The following is a 14476-nucleotide window of genomic DNA, read 5'->3' as shown; positions in this document are numbered from 1 at the left end:
CAGGGGGACTAGCTGGGGTAAATGTGTGTGGATAGGGCCTGGGTGGGATTGTGATTGCTGCAGACTCGATGGGCCAAATGGCCTCCTTTTGCACTGTAGGATTCTGTGAGGTAAAGTAAAAATGCCAATTCCCAAAAGTTACTAAATGATCTCATTCTTGATGTCACTTACTATTGACAGCTATCCATTCATTCAGATCTTCACCATCAGGTAACATGACGGCCATTCGTAGATTACCACTGCCCAGTGTAGCCTCTGCATGTTTCAACAGCTCATACTGGTGGGACCCTTCTGGAATGTTCTTCCTTGGCTTGAAGGTCTTAGATGAACGGTTTCCACTGAAAAACAACCAATGGCCATTATTAAACACAACGTCAACTCAGAATGGATTTGACCTTCTCAAGTTCAAGGCACCAAGTCCATTCATTCCTCGTACCCGCTGACCCACATTGGGTCCTGGTCCACCAGTGCCTTGGTTTTAAAATTCTCATCCGTTTCTCCAATTCCTTTGTCCTCTCTCTATCTCCGTAGCCTCCTTCAGTCCTACAGCCCTCCCAAAATATCTACATTTCCCCCATTTGGGTCACTTGCACATCGCTGATTCTTATTTGAGCCTCTCGGTTGCAGCTCAGTAAAGGAGACACAAGTTCTGCTTCTTCATAAACTACCTTTATTTATTTGATCCAATTCCACACACAATTCTCCATCAACACCCAGTGCCACCTGTAACCCCTTTATATATCAGTAACTTCTATTGAATAACTGATATCAAATTAGGATTTTATTGGAAGGTCTGTTAACCCATTTCGAACAATTCTAATCGCTCCAATATTGGCAGTCGCACACTCAACTGCCTGGGCCCCAAGCTCTGGAATTCCCTCCCCACACCGCTCCCTCTTCCATTTTTTGACCAAGTTCTTGGCCATCCACCCTAACCCGGCCGAGTGTCAGATATTCTCTGACAATGCTCCTGTGAAGCACTTTGGGATATTTTAACAATGTTAAAGGTGCTGTATAAATGCAAGTGATTGTTGGTCGGAAACCCATTTTGAGGTACGTTCCAATATTTAATGAGGCATTGAACTTTGCAAAGAAAGGGACAAATAAAAATTGCTCAAGATTTCACTCTTGAACCTGAAATGTCGGGAGGGAATATCCAACCAACTTGGAAAATCCAGCCAACAGCTTCTTAAAATTATTAGCCTCAACCAAAAAGGTGAAAATGGTGATGTTTTTGCAGAGAGTCTCCGGAACGTGGTGCTGGACATTGGCTCTCTGTCTCCTTTCCAGAGGGAGCTGGACTGGTTACTGACTGGGACAGAGATCACATCATACAGAAGATCAGTGTCTTTATTCGGAGCACTTGGATCCTCTGGTCTAGTGTCGCTCGCCTGAGGAAGCCGGGGAGAATGTTCCAGAGTATTTTCTTCCCTTATTGGCCATGTGTTTTTTTTCCCTAGTCATAGAGTCATCAGCATGGAAACAGGTCCTTCCGCCCAACTTGTCCATGCCGCCCCTTTTTTTAACCCCTAAGTTAGTCCCAATTGCCCGCATTTGGCCCATATCCCTCTATACACATCTTACCCATGTATATGTCTAAACGCTTTTTAAAAGACAAAATTGTACCCACCTCTACTACTACCTCTGGCAGCTTGTTCCAGACACTCACCACCCTCTGTGTGAAAAAGATTGCCCCTCTAGACACTTTTGTATCTCTCCCCTCTCACCTTAAACCTATGCCCTCTAGTTTTAGACACCCCTACCTTTGGGAAAAGATATTGACTATCTAGCTGATCTGTGCCCCTCATTATTTTATAGACCTCTATACAGTCATGATACTCTGGCCATCACGGTGTCCTTGGAGACCCACTGGGGCAACTGACCTTTAACCTGCCTGTTCATGGGATAGAATCACACAAAAGGTCAAAAAACAAAGTTACAGGAGGAGACCTTTCAGCCCATCATATCTGTGCCAGCTCTCTGTGTACCACACCCTCATTCTTTCCCCAGAGCCCTGCAAATCATTCGAACAGGTGCCGGAGTGTGGCGACCAGGGGATTTTCACAGTAATTTCATTACAGTGTTAATTTAAGCCTCCTTGTGACACTAATAAATAAACTTAAACTCTTCAGAAAATGATCCAAGGTTACAAGTCAGTAACAGGGTGACTGTTCAGTGATTTTAACATCCCCTTTTTGTAATAAGAAAAACATAGCCTGCTAGATTGCCATGGCAACGGCTGCGAATCAGAGATATGTTTTCACTTCCATTTACTGTAAACTGACAGTTATCTTTCTCCTGTCAGTCCCTGTCCATGATTCACGTCCCTCGGAGGGACACACACTGGGTAACAGATTTACAAAATTAGATGGAAATAACTAGTGGGGGGAGGTTAAGGGGAAGACTGCGGTTAAAAAAAACCCTCAGTCTGGATATCAGCTGGATATTGTGCAAGGGATACAGAGGCACTGGAGAAGATGCAATAAAGATTTGCAAGAACTGGGTGGTTATAACTATCAGGACAGACTGACAGACAGGAGCACTTGTCTCCGGAAAAGTGAAGGCTGCAGAGTGACCTGACAGAGGTCATAGAATCATAGAAACCCTACAGTACAGAAAGAGGCCATTCGGCCCATCGAATCTGCACCAACCACAATCCTACCCAGGCCCTATCCCCATATTCCTACACATTTACCCACTAATCCCTCTAACCTACGCATCTCAAGACACTAGGGGCAATTTTAACCTGGCCAATCAACCTAACCCGCACATCTTTGGACTGTGGGAGGAAACCGGAATACCCGGGGGAAACCCACGCAGACACGGGGAGAATGTGCAAACTCCACACAGACAGTGACCCAAGCCGGGAATCGAACCCAGGTCCCTGGAGCTGTGAAGCAGCAGTGCTAACCACTGTGCTACCGTGCCGCCCATAATTATGAAAGGTCAGACGTAGGGAAGATGTTTACAATTATTGTGGAGACTGAAACTAGACAGGGAGTGGGGAGAATGTGGGACTCGCTCCCACGGGGAGTGGGGAGAATGTGGGACTCGCTCCCACAGGGAGTGGGGAGAATGTGGGACTCGCTCCCACGGGGAGTGGGGAGAATGTGGGACTTGCTCCCACAGGGAGTGGGGAGAATGTGGGACTCGCTCCCACGGGGAGTGGGGAGAATGTGGGACTTGCTCCCACAGGGAGTGGGGAGAATGTGGGACTCGCTCCCACGGGGAGTGGGGAGAATGTGGGACTCGCTCCCACAGGGGAGTGGGGAGAATGTGGGACTCGCTCCCACGGGGAGTGGGGAGAATGTGGGACTCGCTCCCACGGGGAGTGGGGAGAATGTGGGACTCGCTCCCACGGGGAGTGGGGAGAATGTGGGACTCGCTCCCACGGGGAGTGGGGAGAGTGTGGGGCTCGCTCCCGTAGGGAGTGGGGAGAGTGTGGGACTCGCTCCCACAGGGAGTGGGGAGAATGTGGGACTCGCTCCCACGGGGAGTGGGGAGAATGTGGGACTTGCTCCCATGGGGAGTGGGGAGAGTGTGGGACTCGCTCCCATAGGGAGTGGGGAGAGTGTGGGACTCGCTCCCATAGGGAGTGGGGAGAGTGTGGGACTCGCTCCCACAGGGAGTGGGGAGAATGTGGGACTCGCTCCCACAGGGAGTGGGGAGAATGTGGGACTCGCTCCCATAGGGAGTGGGGAGAATGTGGGACTCGCTCCCACAGGGAGTGGGGAGAATGTGGGACTCGCTCCCACAGGGAGTGGGGAGAATGTGGGACTCGCTCCCACAGGGAGTGGGGAGAATGTGGGACTCGCTCCCACAGGGAGTGAGGAGAATGTGGGACTTGCTCCCCCAGGAAGTGGGCAGAATGTGGGACTCGCTCCCACAGGGAGTGGGGAAAATGTGGGACTCGCTCCCATGGGGAGTGGGGAGAATGTGGGACTCACTCCCACGGGGAGTGGGGAGATTGTGGGACTCACTCCCACGGGGAGCGGGGAGAATGTGGAACTCACTCCCACGGGGAGTGGTTGAGGTGAGTAGCTTAGATACATTTGAAGGGAAATTGGATAAACACATGAGGGAGAAAGGAACAGAAGGATACAGTGATAAAATGTGACAAAGTGGGCTGGGAGGAGTATATACGCGAGCATAGATCCACTGAGCCGAATGGCCTGATTCTTACACATGACAAGCTGAGTTCACTAAATCTAGCAATCCCAGTCCCACACTGTAAGCCCGACTAATATTTGTAAATTGGTTGTTAGTGTAATGCTTAGCACACTCAGGATTGTCTAGCAAGTGTTGGCTGTTCCAAGAATCACATCTGATGTTGGATACTATGTTCTGAGTTTTGCAATCATGGTGCTTTGCTGAAAGGATTGTAAATTCAATCAAAGTATTCACTATTCACTCCCTCCAGCACCAGCACACAGTGGCAATAGTGTGAATCATCTACAAGACACTACAGCAATTCACCAAGGCTCCTTTAACAGCACCTTTCAAACCCGTGACTTCTACCGTCGAGAAGGACACAGGCAGCAGATACCTGGGAACACCGACATCCGCAAGTTCCCTTCCAAGTCACTCTCCATACTGACTTGGAAATATATCACTATTCCTTCACTGTCACTGGGTCATAATCCTGGAACTCCCTCCCTAACAGCACTGTGGATGCACCTACACAACATGGACTGCAGCGATTCAAGAAGGCAGCTCACCACCACCTTCTCAAGGGCAACTAGGGATGGGCAACAAATGCTGGCCTAGCCAGCGACGCCCACTTTCCGAGAGCAAAAAACTCTGTGGAATTCTCTGCCCCTCAGAGCTGTGGATGCTTAATCGTTGAGTATATTCAAAAGCGAGATCAATAGATTTTTTTGGATTCTCAGGAATCGAGGAATGTGGGGATAGTGCAGGAAAGTGGAGTTGAGGCTGAGATTCAGCCATGATCTGAGTGAGTGTAGGAGCAGGCTCAAGGGGCTGAATGGCCTACTTCTGATCCTAATTCTTATATTCTTCTGGGAAACACTCCAAAGCTCTTACAGGTGCAATTGTCAAAGGAAGTTTGGCATCAAACCACCTGTGGAAATATCAAATGATGTGACCGAGAGCTTGGTTAAAGAGGTAGATCTTCAAATGTGTCATAAAGGAAAAGAGAGAGAGGGAGTGAGAGAGAGAGAGAACCAGAGAGAGGTTTAGGGAAGGAATTGCAGAGCTAGGGGTTAGGCAGCTGAAGACACAGATGGCCAGTGGTGGAATGATGAAACCAGGGAATGTGTAAGAGGTCAGGATTGGAACAGTGTAAATCCTTCGGATGATTGTGGGACTGGAGGAAATTACGGAGTTTGGGAGGGGGATTAGAAACCAAAGTGAAGAGCTTTAAAATTAAAATGACAGGGAGGTACCATTGCAGATCAGGGAGCAGAGGGAGTGATGGTTGAAGGGGACTTGGACTCAATGGAATGTGGCTTAAGATACAAGCAGCAGAATTCTGCATGCATTTTCACAACCTCAGGACATCTGAAAACACTTTACAGCCAATGACGTACTTTTGAAGTGTTGTCACTGTTGTAATGTGGGAAACACAACAGACAACTTGTGCACAGCAAGATCCCATAAACAGCACTGGGATAATAACCAGCTGATCTGTTTTACTGATGTTAGTTGAGGGATAAATATTAGCCCCAGGAAGGCAGGAGGGTCTTTCTCTTTCCTACTTTTACACAATGCCATGAGAACTTTTATCTTCATTTGATTGCGAGGATGGGGCTTCAGTACAACATCTCAAATAAAATTTGGCACCTTTGGCAGGGTGGTGCTCCCTCAGTACTGCACAGGGAGTGTCAGAAGAAGTTAAAAATGTACGAAACTGGGGCAAAAGTCAGCCATTCGGCCCCTCAAGCCTGTTCTGCCACTCCATCAGATCTTCTACCTGAACTCCACTTTCCTGCACTACCTGCATATCAAAGAACAAAGAACAAAGAACAATACAGCACAGGAACAGGCCCTTCGGCCCTCCAAGCCTGCACCGATCATGTGTTCCTAACTAGACCATCCGTTTGTATCCCTCTATTCCCAGTCTGTTCATGTGGTTATCTAGATCAGTCTTAAATGATCCTAGCGTGTCCGCCTCAATCACCTTGCTTGGCAGTGCATTCCAGGCCCCCACCACCCTCTGTGTAAAATACGTCCCCCGCATATCTGTATTGAACCTTGCCCCCCTCACCTTGAACTTGTGACCCCTTGTGTTTGTCATATCCTTGAATTCCCTCACTGTTCAAAATCTGCTACGGAACAAACACCAACCCTGCATCTCCATTCTCCATGTAGATTCATTTTCAAAAAAGAAAAATGCTCCCATTGGCATGAAGCGTTAAACTGAGGGCTCTCGAAAACTGAAATGATAATTTATGGAATATTCCAGAAACAAAACAGCTGGGATGAAATGGACACTTTCGTTCAGTGATGGCAAACTTAAATCTCAAAGTGAGCAGCCAGAGGCAGCCCTGTTTTATCGATAATTATCTATCCACAGGTGAAAGGTCAAGTGTTAAAGATTTACATTTCATTAACATCACACCTCCCCCCACAACCCTCCGCCCCGCACCCCCCACAACCTTCCCACCCCGCCGCCCTGCCGCCACAGTGCAACCCCTCCCGCTATCCCCCCAAACTTGCTGAGAAATGCAGTGGCAGTTGGGATATATATCGCAGTAATAGCTGATCTCGTGGCTCCATTCAGTGATGATACCTGGTGTTCAGTGTATGCTTTATTAACAAATCTCTCAATCCGATACGCTCCAATCTGACACTTTCCAATCTGATCCATACCAATCTGATCCATTCCAATCTGATTCACTCCAATCTGATCCATTCCAATCTGATCCATTCCAATCTGATTCATTCCAATCTGATTCATTCCAATCTGATCCATTCCAATCTGATCCATTCCAATCTGATTCATTCCAATATGATCCATTCCAATCAGATACATTCCAATCTGATTCATTCCAATCTGATACATTCCAATCTGATTCATTCCAATCTGATCCATTCCAATCTGATCCATTCCAATCTGATTCATTCCAATCTGATTCATTCCAATCTGATTCATTCCAATATGATCCATTCCAATCTGATCCATTCCAATCTGATCCATTCCAATATGATCCATTCCAATCAGATCCATTCCAATCAGATACATTCCAATCTGATTCATTCCAATCTGATACATTCCAATCTGATATATTCCAATCTGATCCATTCCAATCTGATACATTCCAATCTGATTCATTCCAATCTGATCCATTCCAATCTGATTCATTCCAATCTGATCCATTACAATCTGATCCATTCCAATCTGATTCATTCCAATCTGACCCATTCCAATCTGATTCATTCCAATCTGATTCATTCCAATCTGATCCATTCCAATCTGATCCATTCCAATCTGATCCATTCCAATCTGATTCATTCCAATCTGATCCAATCCAATCTGATCCATTCCAATCTGATTCATTCCAATCTGATACATTTCAATCTGATCCATTCCAATCTGATTCACTCCAATCTGATCCATTCCAATCTGATCCATTCCAATCTGATTCATTCCAATCTGATTCATTCCAATCTGATTCATTCCAATCTGATCCATTCCAATCTGATTCACTCCAATCTGATCCATTCCAATCTGATCCATTCCAATCTGATTCATTCCAATCTGATCCATTCCAATCTGATCCATTCCAATCTGATTCATTCCAATCTGATTCATTCCAATATGATTCCTTCCAATCTGATCCATTCCAATCTGATCCATTCCAATCTGATTCATTCCAATATGATCCATTCCAATCTGATCCATTCCAATCTGATCCATTCCAATCTGATTCACTCCAATCGGATTCATTCCAATATGATCCATTCCAATCTGATCCATTCCAATCTGATCCATTCCAATCTGATTCATTCCAATATGATCCATTCCAATCTGATCCATTCCAATCTGATCCATTCCAATCTGATTCACACCAATCTGATCCATTCCAAACTGATCCACTCCAATCTGATGCATTCCAATCTGATCCATTCCAATCTGATCCATTCCAATATGATCCATTCCAATCTGATCCAATCCAATCTGATCCATTCCAATCTGATCCATTCCAATCTGATTCATTCCAATATGATCCATTCCAATCTGATCCAATCCAATCTGATCCATTCCAATCAGATTCATTCCAATCTGATTCATTCCAATCTGATCCATTCCAATCTGATCCATTCCAATCTGATTCACTCCAATCTGATTCATTCCAATCTGATCCATTCCAATCTGATCCATTCCAATCTGATCCATTCCAATCTGATCCATTCCAATCTGACCGATTCCAATCTGATACATTCCAATCTGACCGATTCCAATATGATCCATTCCAATCTGATCCATTCCAAACTGATTCATTCCAATCTGACCCATTCCAATCTGATTCATTCCAATCTGATTCATTCCAATCTGATCCATTCCAATCTGATCCATTCCAATCTGATCCAGTCCAATCTGATTCACTCCAATCTGATCCATTCCAATCTGATCCAATCCAATCTGATGCATTCCAATCTGATTCATTCCAATCTGATACATTTCAATCTGATCCATTCCAATCTGATTCACTCCAATCTGATCCATTCCAATCTGATCCATTCCAATCTGATCCATTCCAATCTGATTCATTCCAATCTGACCGATTCCAATCTGATCCATTCCAATCTGATTCATTCCAATCTGATCCATTCCAATCTGATCCATTCCAATCTGATTCATTCCAATATGATTCATTCCAATATGATCCATTCCAATCTGATCCATTCCAATCTGATCCATTCCAATCTGATTCATTCCAAAATGATCCATTCCAATCTGATCCATTCCAATCTGATCCATTCCAATCTGATTCACTCCAATCGGATTCATTCCAATATGATCCATTCCAATCTGATCCATTCCAATCTGATCCATTCCAATCTGATTCATTCCAATATGATCCATTCCAATCTGATCCATTCCAATCTGATCCATTCCAATCTGATTCACTCCAATCTGATTCACTCCAATATGATCCATTCCAATCTGATCCATTCCAATCTGATCCATTCCAATCTGATCCACTCCAATCTGATCCACTCCAATCTGATCCATTCCAATCTGATCCATTCCAATCTGATTCATTCCAATATGATCCATTCCAATCTGATCCATTCCAATCTGATCCATTCCAATCTGATTCATTCCAATCTGATTCATTCCAATCTGATCCATTCCAATATGATCCATTCCGGTCTGATCCATTCCAATCTGATCCATTCCAATCTGATCCATTCCAATCTGATCCATTCCAATCTGACCGATTCCAATCTGATCCATTCCAATCTGATCCATTCCAATCTGATTCACTCCAATCTGATCCATTCCAATCTGATTCACTTCAATCTGATCCATTCCAATCTGATTCACTCCATTCTGATTCATTCCAATCTGATTCATTCCAATCTGATCCATTCCAATCTGATCCACTCCAATCTCATTCAATCCAATCTGATTCATTCCAATCTGATTCATTCCAATCTGATTCATTCCAATCTGATCCATTCCAATCTGATCCACTCCAATCTCATTCATTCCAATCTGATTCATTCCAATCTGATGCATTCCAATCTGATTCACTCCAATCTGATCCATTCCAATCTGATTCATTCCAATCTGATCCATTCCAATCTGATCCATTCCAATCTGATTCACTCCAATCTGATTCACTCCAATCTGATTCACTCCAATCTGATTCATTCCAATCTGATCCATTCTAATCGGATCCATTCCAATCTGATCCATTCCAATCTGATTCACTCCAATCTGATCCATTCCAATCTGATTCACTCCAATCTGATCCATTCCAATCTGATCCATTCCAATCTGATTCACTCCAATCTGATCCATTCCAATCTGATCCATTCCAATCTGATTCATTCCAATATGATCCATTCCAATCTGATCCATTCCAATCTGATTCATTCCAATCTGATTCATTCCAATCTGATCCATTCCAATATGATCCATGCCGGTCTGATCCATTCCAATCTGATCCATTCCAATCTGATCCATTCCAATCTGATTCATTCCAATCTGATTCATTCCAATCTGATCCATTCCAATATGATCCATTCCGGTCTGATCCATTCCAATCTGATCCATTCCAATCTGATCCATTCCAATCTGATCCATTCCAATCTGACCGATTCCAATCTGATTCACTCCAATCTGATCCATTCCAATCTGATTCATTCCAATCTGATCCATTCCAATCTGATCCATTCCAATCTGATTCACTCCAATCTGATTCACTCCAATCTGATTCACTCCAATCTGATTCACTCCAATCTGATTCACTCCAATCTGATTCATTCCAATCTGATCCATTCTAATCTGATCCATTCCAATCTGATCCATTCCAATCTGATTCACTCCAATCTGATCCATTCCAATCTGATTCACTCCAATCTGATCCATTCCAATCTGATCCATTCCAATCTGATTCACTCCAATCTGATACATTCCAATCTGATCCACTCCAATCTGATCCATTCCAATCTGATCCATTCCAATCTGATTCATTCCAATATGATCCATTCCAATCTGATCCATTCCAATCTGATTCATTCCAATCTGATTCATTCCAATCTGATCCATTCCAATATGATCCATGCCGGTCTGATCCATTCCAATCTGATCCATTCCAATCTGATCCATTCCAATCTGATTCATTCCAATCTGATTCATTCCAATCTGATCCATTCCAATATGATCCATTCCGGTCTGATCCATTCCAATCTGATCCATTCCAATCTGATCCATTCCAATCTGATCCATTCCAATCTGACCGATTCCAATCTGATCCATTCCAATCTGATCCATTCCAATCTGATTCACTCCAATCTGATCCATTCCAATCTGATTCACTTCAATCTGATCCATTCCAATCTGATTCACTCCATTCTGATTCATTCCAATCTGATTCATTCCAATCTGATCCATTCCAATCTGATCCACTCCAATCTCATTCATTCCAATCTGATTCATTCCAATCTGATGCATTCCAATCTGATTCACTCCAATCTGATCCATTCCAATCTGATTCATTCCAATCTGATCCATTCCAATCTGATCCATTCCAATCTGATCCATTCCAATCTGATCCACTCCAATCTGATTCACTCCAATCTGATTCACTCCAATCTGATTCATTCCAATCTGATCCATTCTAATCTGATCCATTCCAATCTGATCCATTACAATCTGATTCACTCCAATCTGATCCATTCCAATCTGATTCACTCCAATCTGATCCATTCCAATCTGATCCATTCCAATCTGATTCACTCCAATCTGATACATTCCAATCTGATATGTTTGTGACCCTATCTGGAGGTCGGGTTTGGATGGAAACTGCATTCAAGCAGCTCTCATACTCACAATAAGAAACTCATGGCCTCATCCAAGTTCTCAGAACCCGGGGACAACCCGTGGAACACGGTCTGAGGGTGGGGTCGGAAGATGGGGTGGGATTCCACCAGGTGGTGCTCGTTGGCAGAACGTGGCCACTTCCTCCTCCTCCTCCTGCTTGATCAGGTGAAGGTTCCTGGTGCGGCTTGCTGGTCTCCGGGAGCAGATCCCTCCTGCTCCTGCCTGCGTGTGGGTCCTTGCTGTTGCTCCGGTTGCAGGGTTCTGACTCTGCTCCTTCTGCTGCTGGTTCTGATGTTGTGGGGACTCACCACTCGCGAGATTGCAGTTGCTTTGCTGACCTTCCAGCCTCCTCCTTCGCAGCTCCTGTCACCGTGATGCTGATTTAGCCCGCAGCTGCAGTACACACACACACAACGCACTGAATCTTAACACCACTAAATGCACAAAGGCAAGTCTCAGCAAATGTGCACAGAAAGAGATCAAACATTACACACCCTTCAGCAGAGCTGTGAATCTGTTTTATTCTCTGGCAGATGTTGTCTGACTTGCTGACTCGATACAGCATTGATTTTAGATTCAGTTTTTGCATTTTTTCTGCATTAATGATACTAGGGAGTTTATGCTTTCTGCAGTCAGATTAAAATGCGAAATAACTGACATTAATAAAGTCTTTAATTATAATCTCTGGACATTTGCAAAACCTTTCGCAATCTCGAATGACACTATGACAAATAAAAGGCACCAGTACTTTCCACAAAGGCACGAGATGAGATAAATCTTTCACTACGAAGTGTTTTTAAATGGATTCATTTGAAGGGAATCTGGGAGAATTCTTTGTCTAATAATTTTAATTTTTCAGAAAAAAAACATGTTCAGTTTAATAGTGTGTCAGCATCAGCTCATTGGAAATTATCCCACCTCTGAGTCAGAAGGTTGTGGGTTTATGTCGGTTGGACACAGAAATCTATGCTGACATTCCCAGTACAGTACGGAAGGAATGCTGCACTGTCAGAGGGTCAGTGCTGAGGGAATGCTGCATTGTCAGAGGGTCAGTGCTGAGGGAGTGCCGCACTGTCAGAGGGTCAGTGCTGAGGGAGTGCCGCACTGTCAGAGGGTCAGTGCTGAGGGAGTGCCGCACTGTCAGAGGGTCAGTGCTGAGTGAGTGCCGCACTGTCAGAGGGTCAGTTCTGAGGGAGTGCTGCACTGTCAGAGGGTCAGTACTGAGGGAGTGCCGCACTGTCAGAGGGTCAGTTCTGAGGGAGTGCTGCACTGTCAGAGGGTCAGTTCTGAGGGAGTGCTGCACTGTCAGAGGGTCAGTACTGAGGGAGTGCCGCACTGTCAGAGGGTCAGTACTGAGGGAGTGCCACACTGCCAGAGGGTCAGTACTGAGGGAGTGCCGCACTGTCAGAGGGTCAGTACTGACGGAGTGCCGCACTGTCAGAGGGTCAGTACTGAGGGAGTGCCGCACTGTCAGAGCGTCAGTTCTGAGGGAGTGCCGCACTGTCAGAGGGTCAGTACTGAGGGAGTGCCGCACTGTCAGAGGGTCAGTACTGAGGGAGTGCCGCACTGTCAGAGGATCAGTACTGAGGGAGTGCCGCACTGTCAGAGGATCAGTGCTGAGGGAGTGCCGCACTGTCAGAGGGTCAGTGCTGAGGGAGTGCCGCACTGTCAGAGGGTCAGTGCTGAGGGAGTGCCGCACTGTCAGAGGGTCAGTGCTGAGGGAGTGCCGCACTGTCAGAGGGTCAGTGCTGAGGGAGTGCCGCACTGTCAGAGGGTCAGTACTGAGGGAGTGCCGCACTGTCAGAGGGTCAGTACTGAGGGAGTGCCGCACTGTCAGAGGGTCAGTACTGAGGGAGTGCCGCACTGTCAGAGGGTCAGTACTGAGGGAGTGCGGCACTGTCAGAGGGTCAGTACTGAGGGAGTGCGGCACTGTCAGAGGGTCAGTACTGAGGGAGTGCCGCACTGTCAGAGGGTCAGTACTGAGGGAGTGCGGCACTGTCAGAGGGTCAGTACTGAGGGAGTGCCGCACTGTCAGAGGGTCAGTACTGAGGGAGTGCCGCACTGTCAGAGGGTCAGTACTGAGGGAGTGCTGCACTGTCAGAGGGTCAGTACTGAAGCAGTGCCGCACTGTCAGAGGGTCAGTACTGAGGGAGTGCCGCACTGTCAGAGGGTCAGTACTGAGGGAGTGCCGCACTGTCAGAGGGTCAGTACTGAGGGAGTGCCGCACTGTCAGAGGGTCAGTACTGAGGGAGTGCCGCACTGTCAGAGGGTCAGTACTGAGGTGCTGCACTGTCAGAGGGTCAGTGCTGAGGGAGTGCCGCACTGTCAGAGGGTCAGTACTGAGGGAGTGCCGCACTGTCAGAGGGTCAGTACTGAGGGAGTGCTGCACTGTCAGAGGGTCAGTACTGAGGGAGTGCTGCACTGTCAGAGGGTCAGTGCTGAGGGAGTGCCGCACTGTCAGAGGGTCAGTACTGAGGGAGTGCCGCACTGTCAGAGGGTCAGTACTGAGGGAGTGCCGCACTGTCAGAGGGTCAGTACTGAGGGAGTGCCGCACTATCAGAGGGTCAGTACTGAGGGAGTGCCGCACTGTCAGAGGGTCAGTACTGAGGGAGTGCCGCACTGTCAGAGGGTCAGTACTGAGGGAGTGCGGCACTGTCAGAGGGTCAGTACTGAGGGAGTGCCGCACTGTCAGAGGGTCAGTACTGAGGGAGTGCGGCACTGTCAGAGGGTCAGTACTGAGGGAGTGCCGCACTGTCAGAGGGTCAGTACTGAGGGAGTGCCGCACTGTCAGAGGGTCAGTACTGAGGGAGTGCCGCACTGTCAGAGGGTCAGTACTGAGGGAGTGCCGCACTGTCAGAGGGTCAGTACTGAGGGAGTGCCGCACTGTCAGAGGGTCAGTACTGAGGGAGTGCCGCACTGTCAGAGGGTCAGTACTGAGGGAGTGCCGCACTGTCAGAG

The 14476-nt window shown here is 46.5% G+C and overlaps 1 protein-coding gene across 1 annotated transcript in view; it reads right to left on the bottom strand.

Moving 5' to 3' along the window:
- The window catches only part of LOC144487906 (MOB kinase activator 1B-like), a 30588-nt gene extending 18626 nt beyond the window's left edge, over window positions 1–11962 (bottom strand). Inside the window, exons 1-2 of the mRNA XM_078205988.1 lie at window positions 11528–11962; window positions 172–338 (exon numbers count right to left, since the gene is read on the bottom strand). Coding sequence (XP_078062114.1) covers window positions 172–338; window positions 11528–11541 — 181 coding nt within the window. The 5' untranslated portion in view covers window positions 11542–11962. The remainder of the gene's footprint in view (window positions 1–171; window positions 339–11527) is intronic.
- Window positions 11963–14476: the final 2514 nt, after the last annotated feature.

Source organism: Mustelus asterias, chromosome 1 (genome assembly GCF_964213995.1).
Source record: "Mustelus asterias chromosome 1, sMusAst1.hap1.1, whole genome shotgun sequence".
NCBI classification, from domain to species: Eukaryota; Metazoa; Chordata; class Chondrichthyes; order Carcharhiniformes; family Triakidae; genus Mustelus; species Mustelus asterias.
This window is presented reverse-complemented; position numbering and strand designations above follow the sequence as displayed.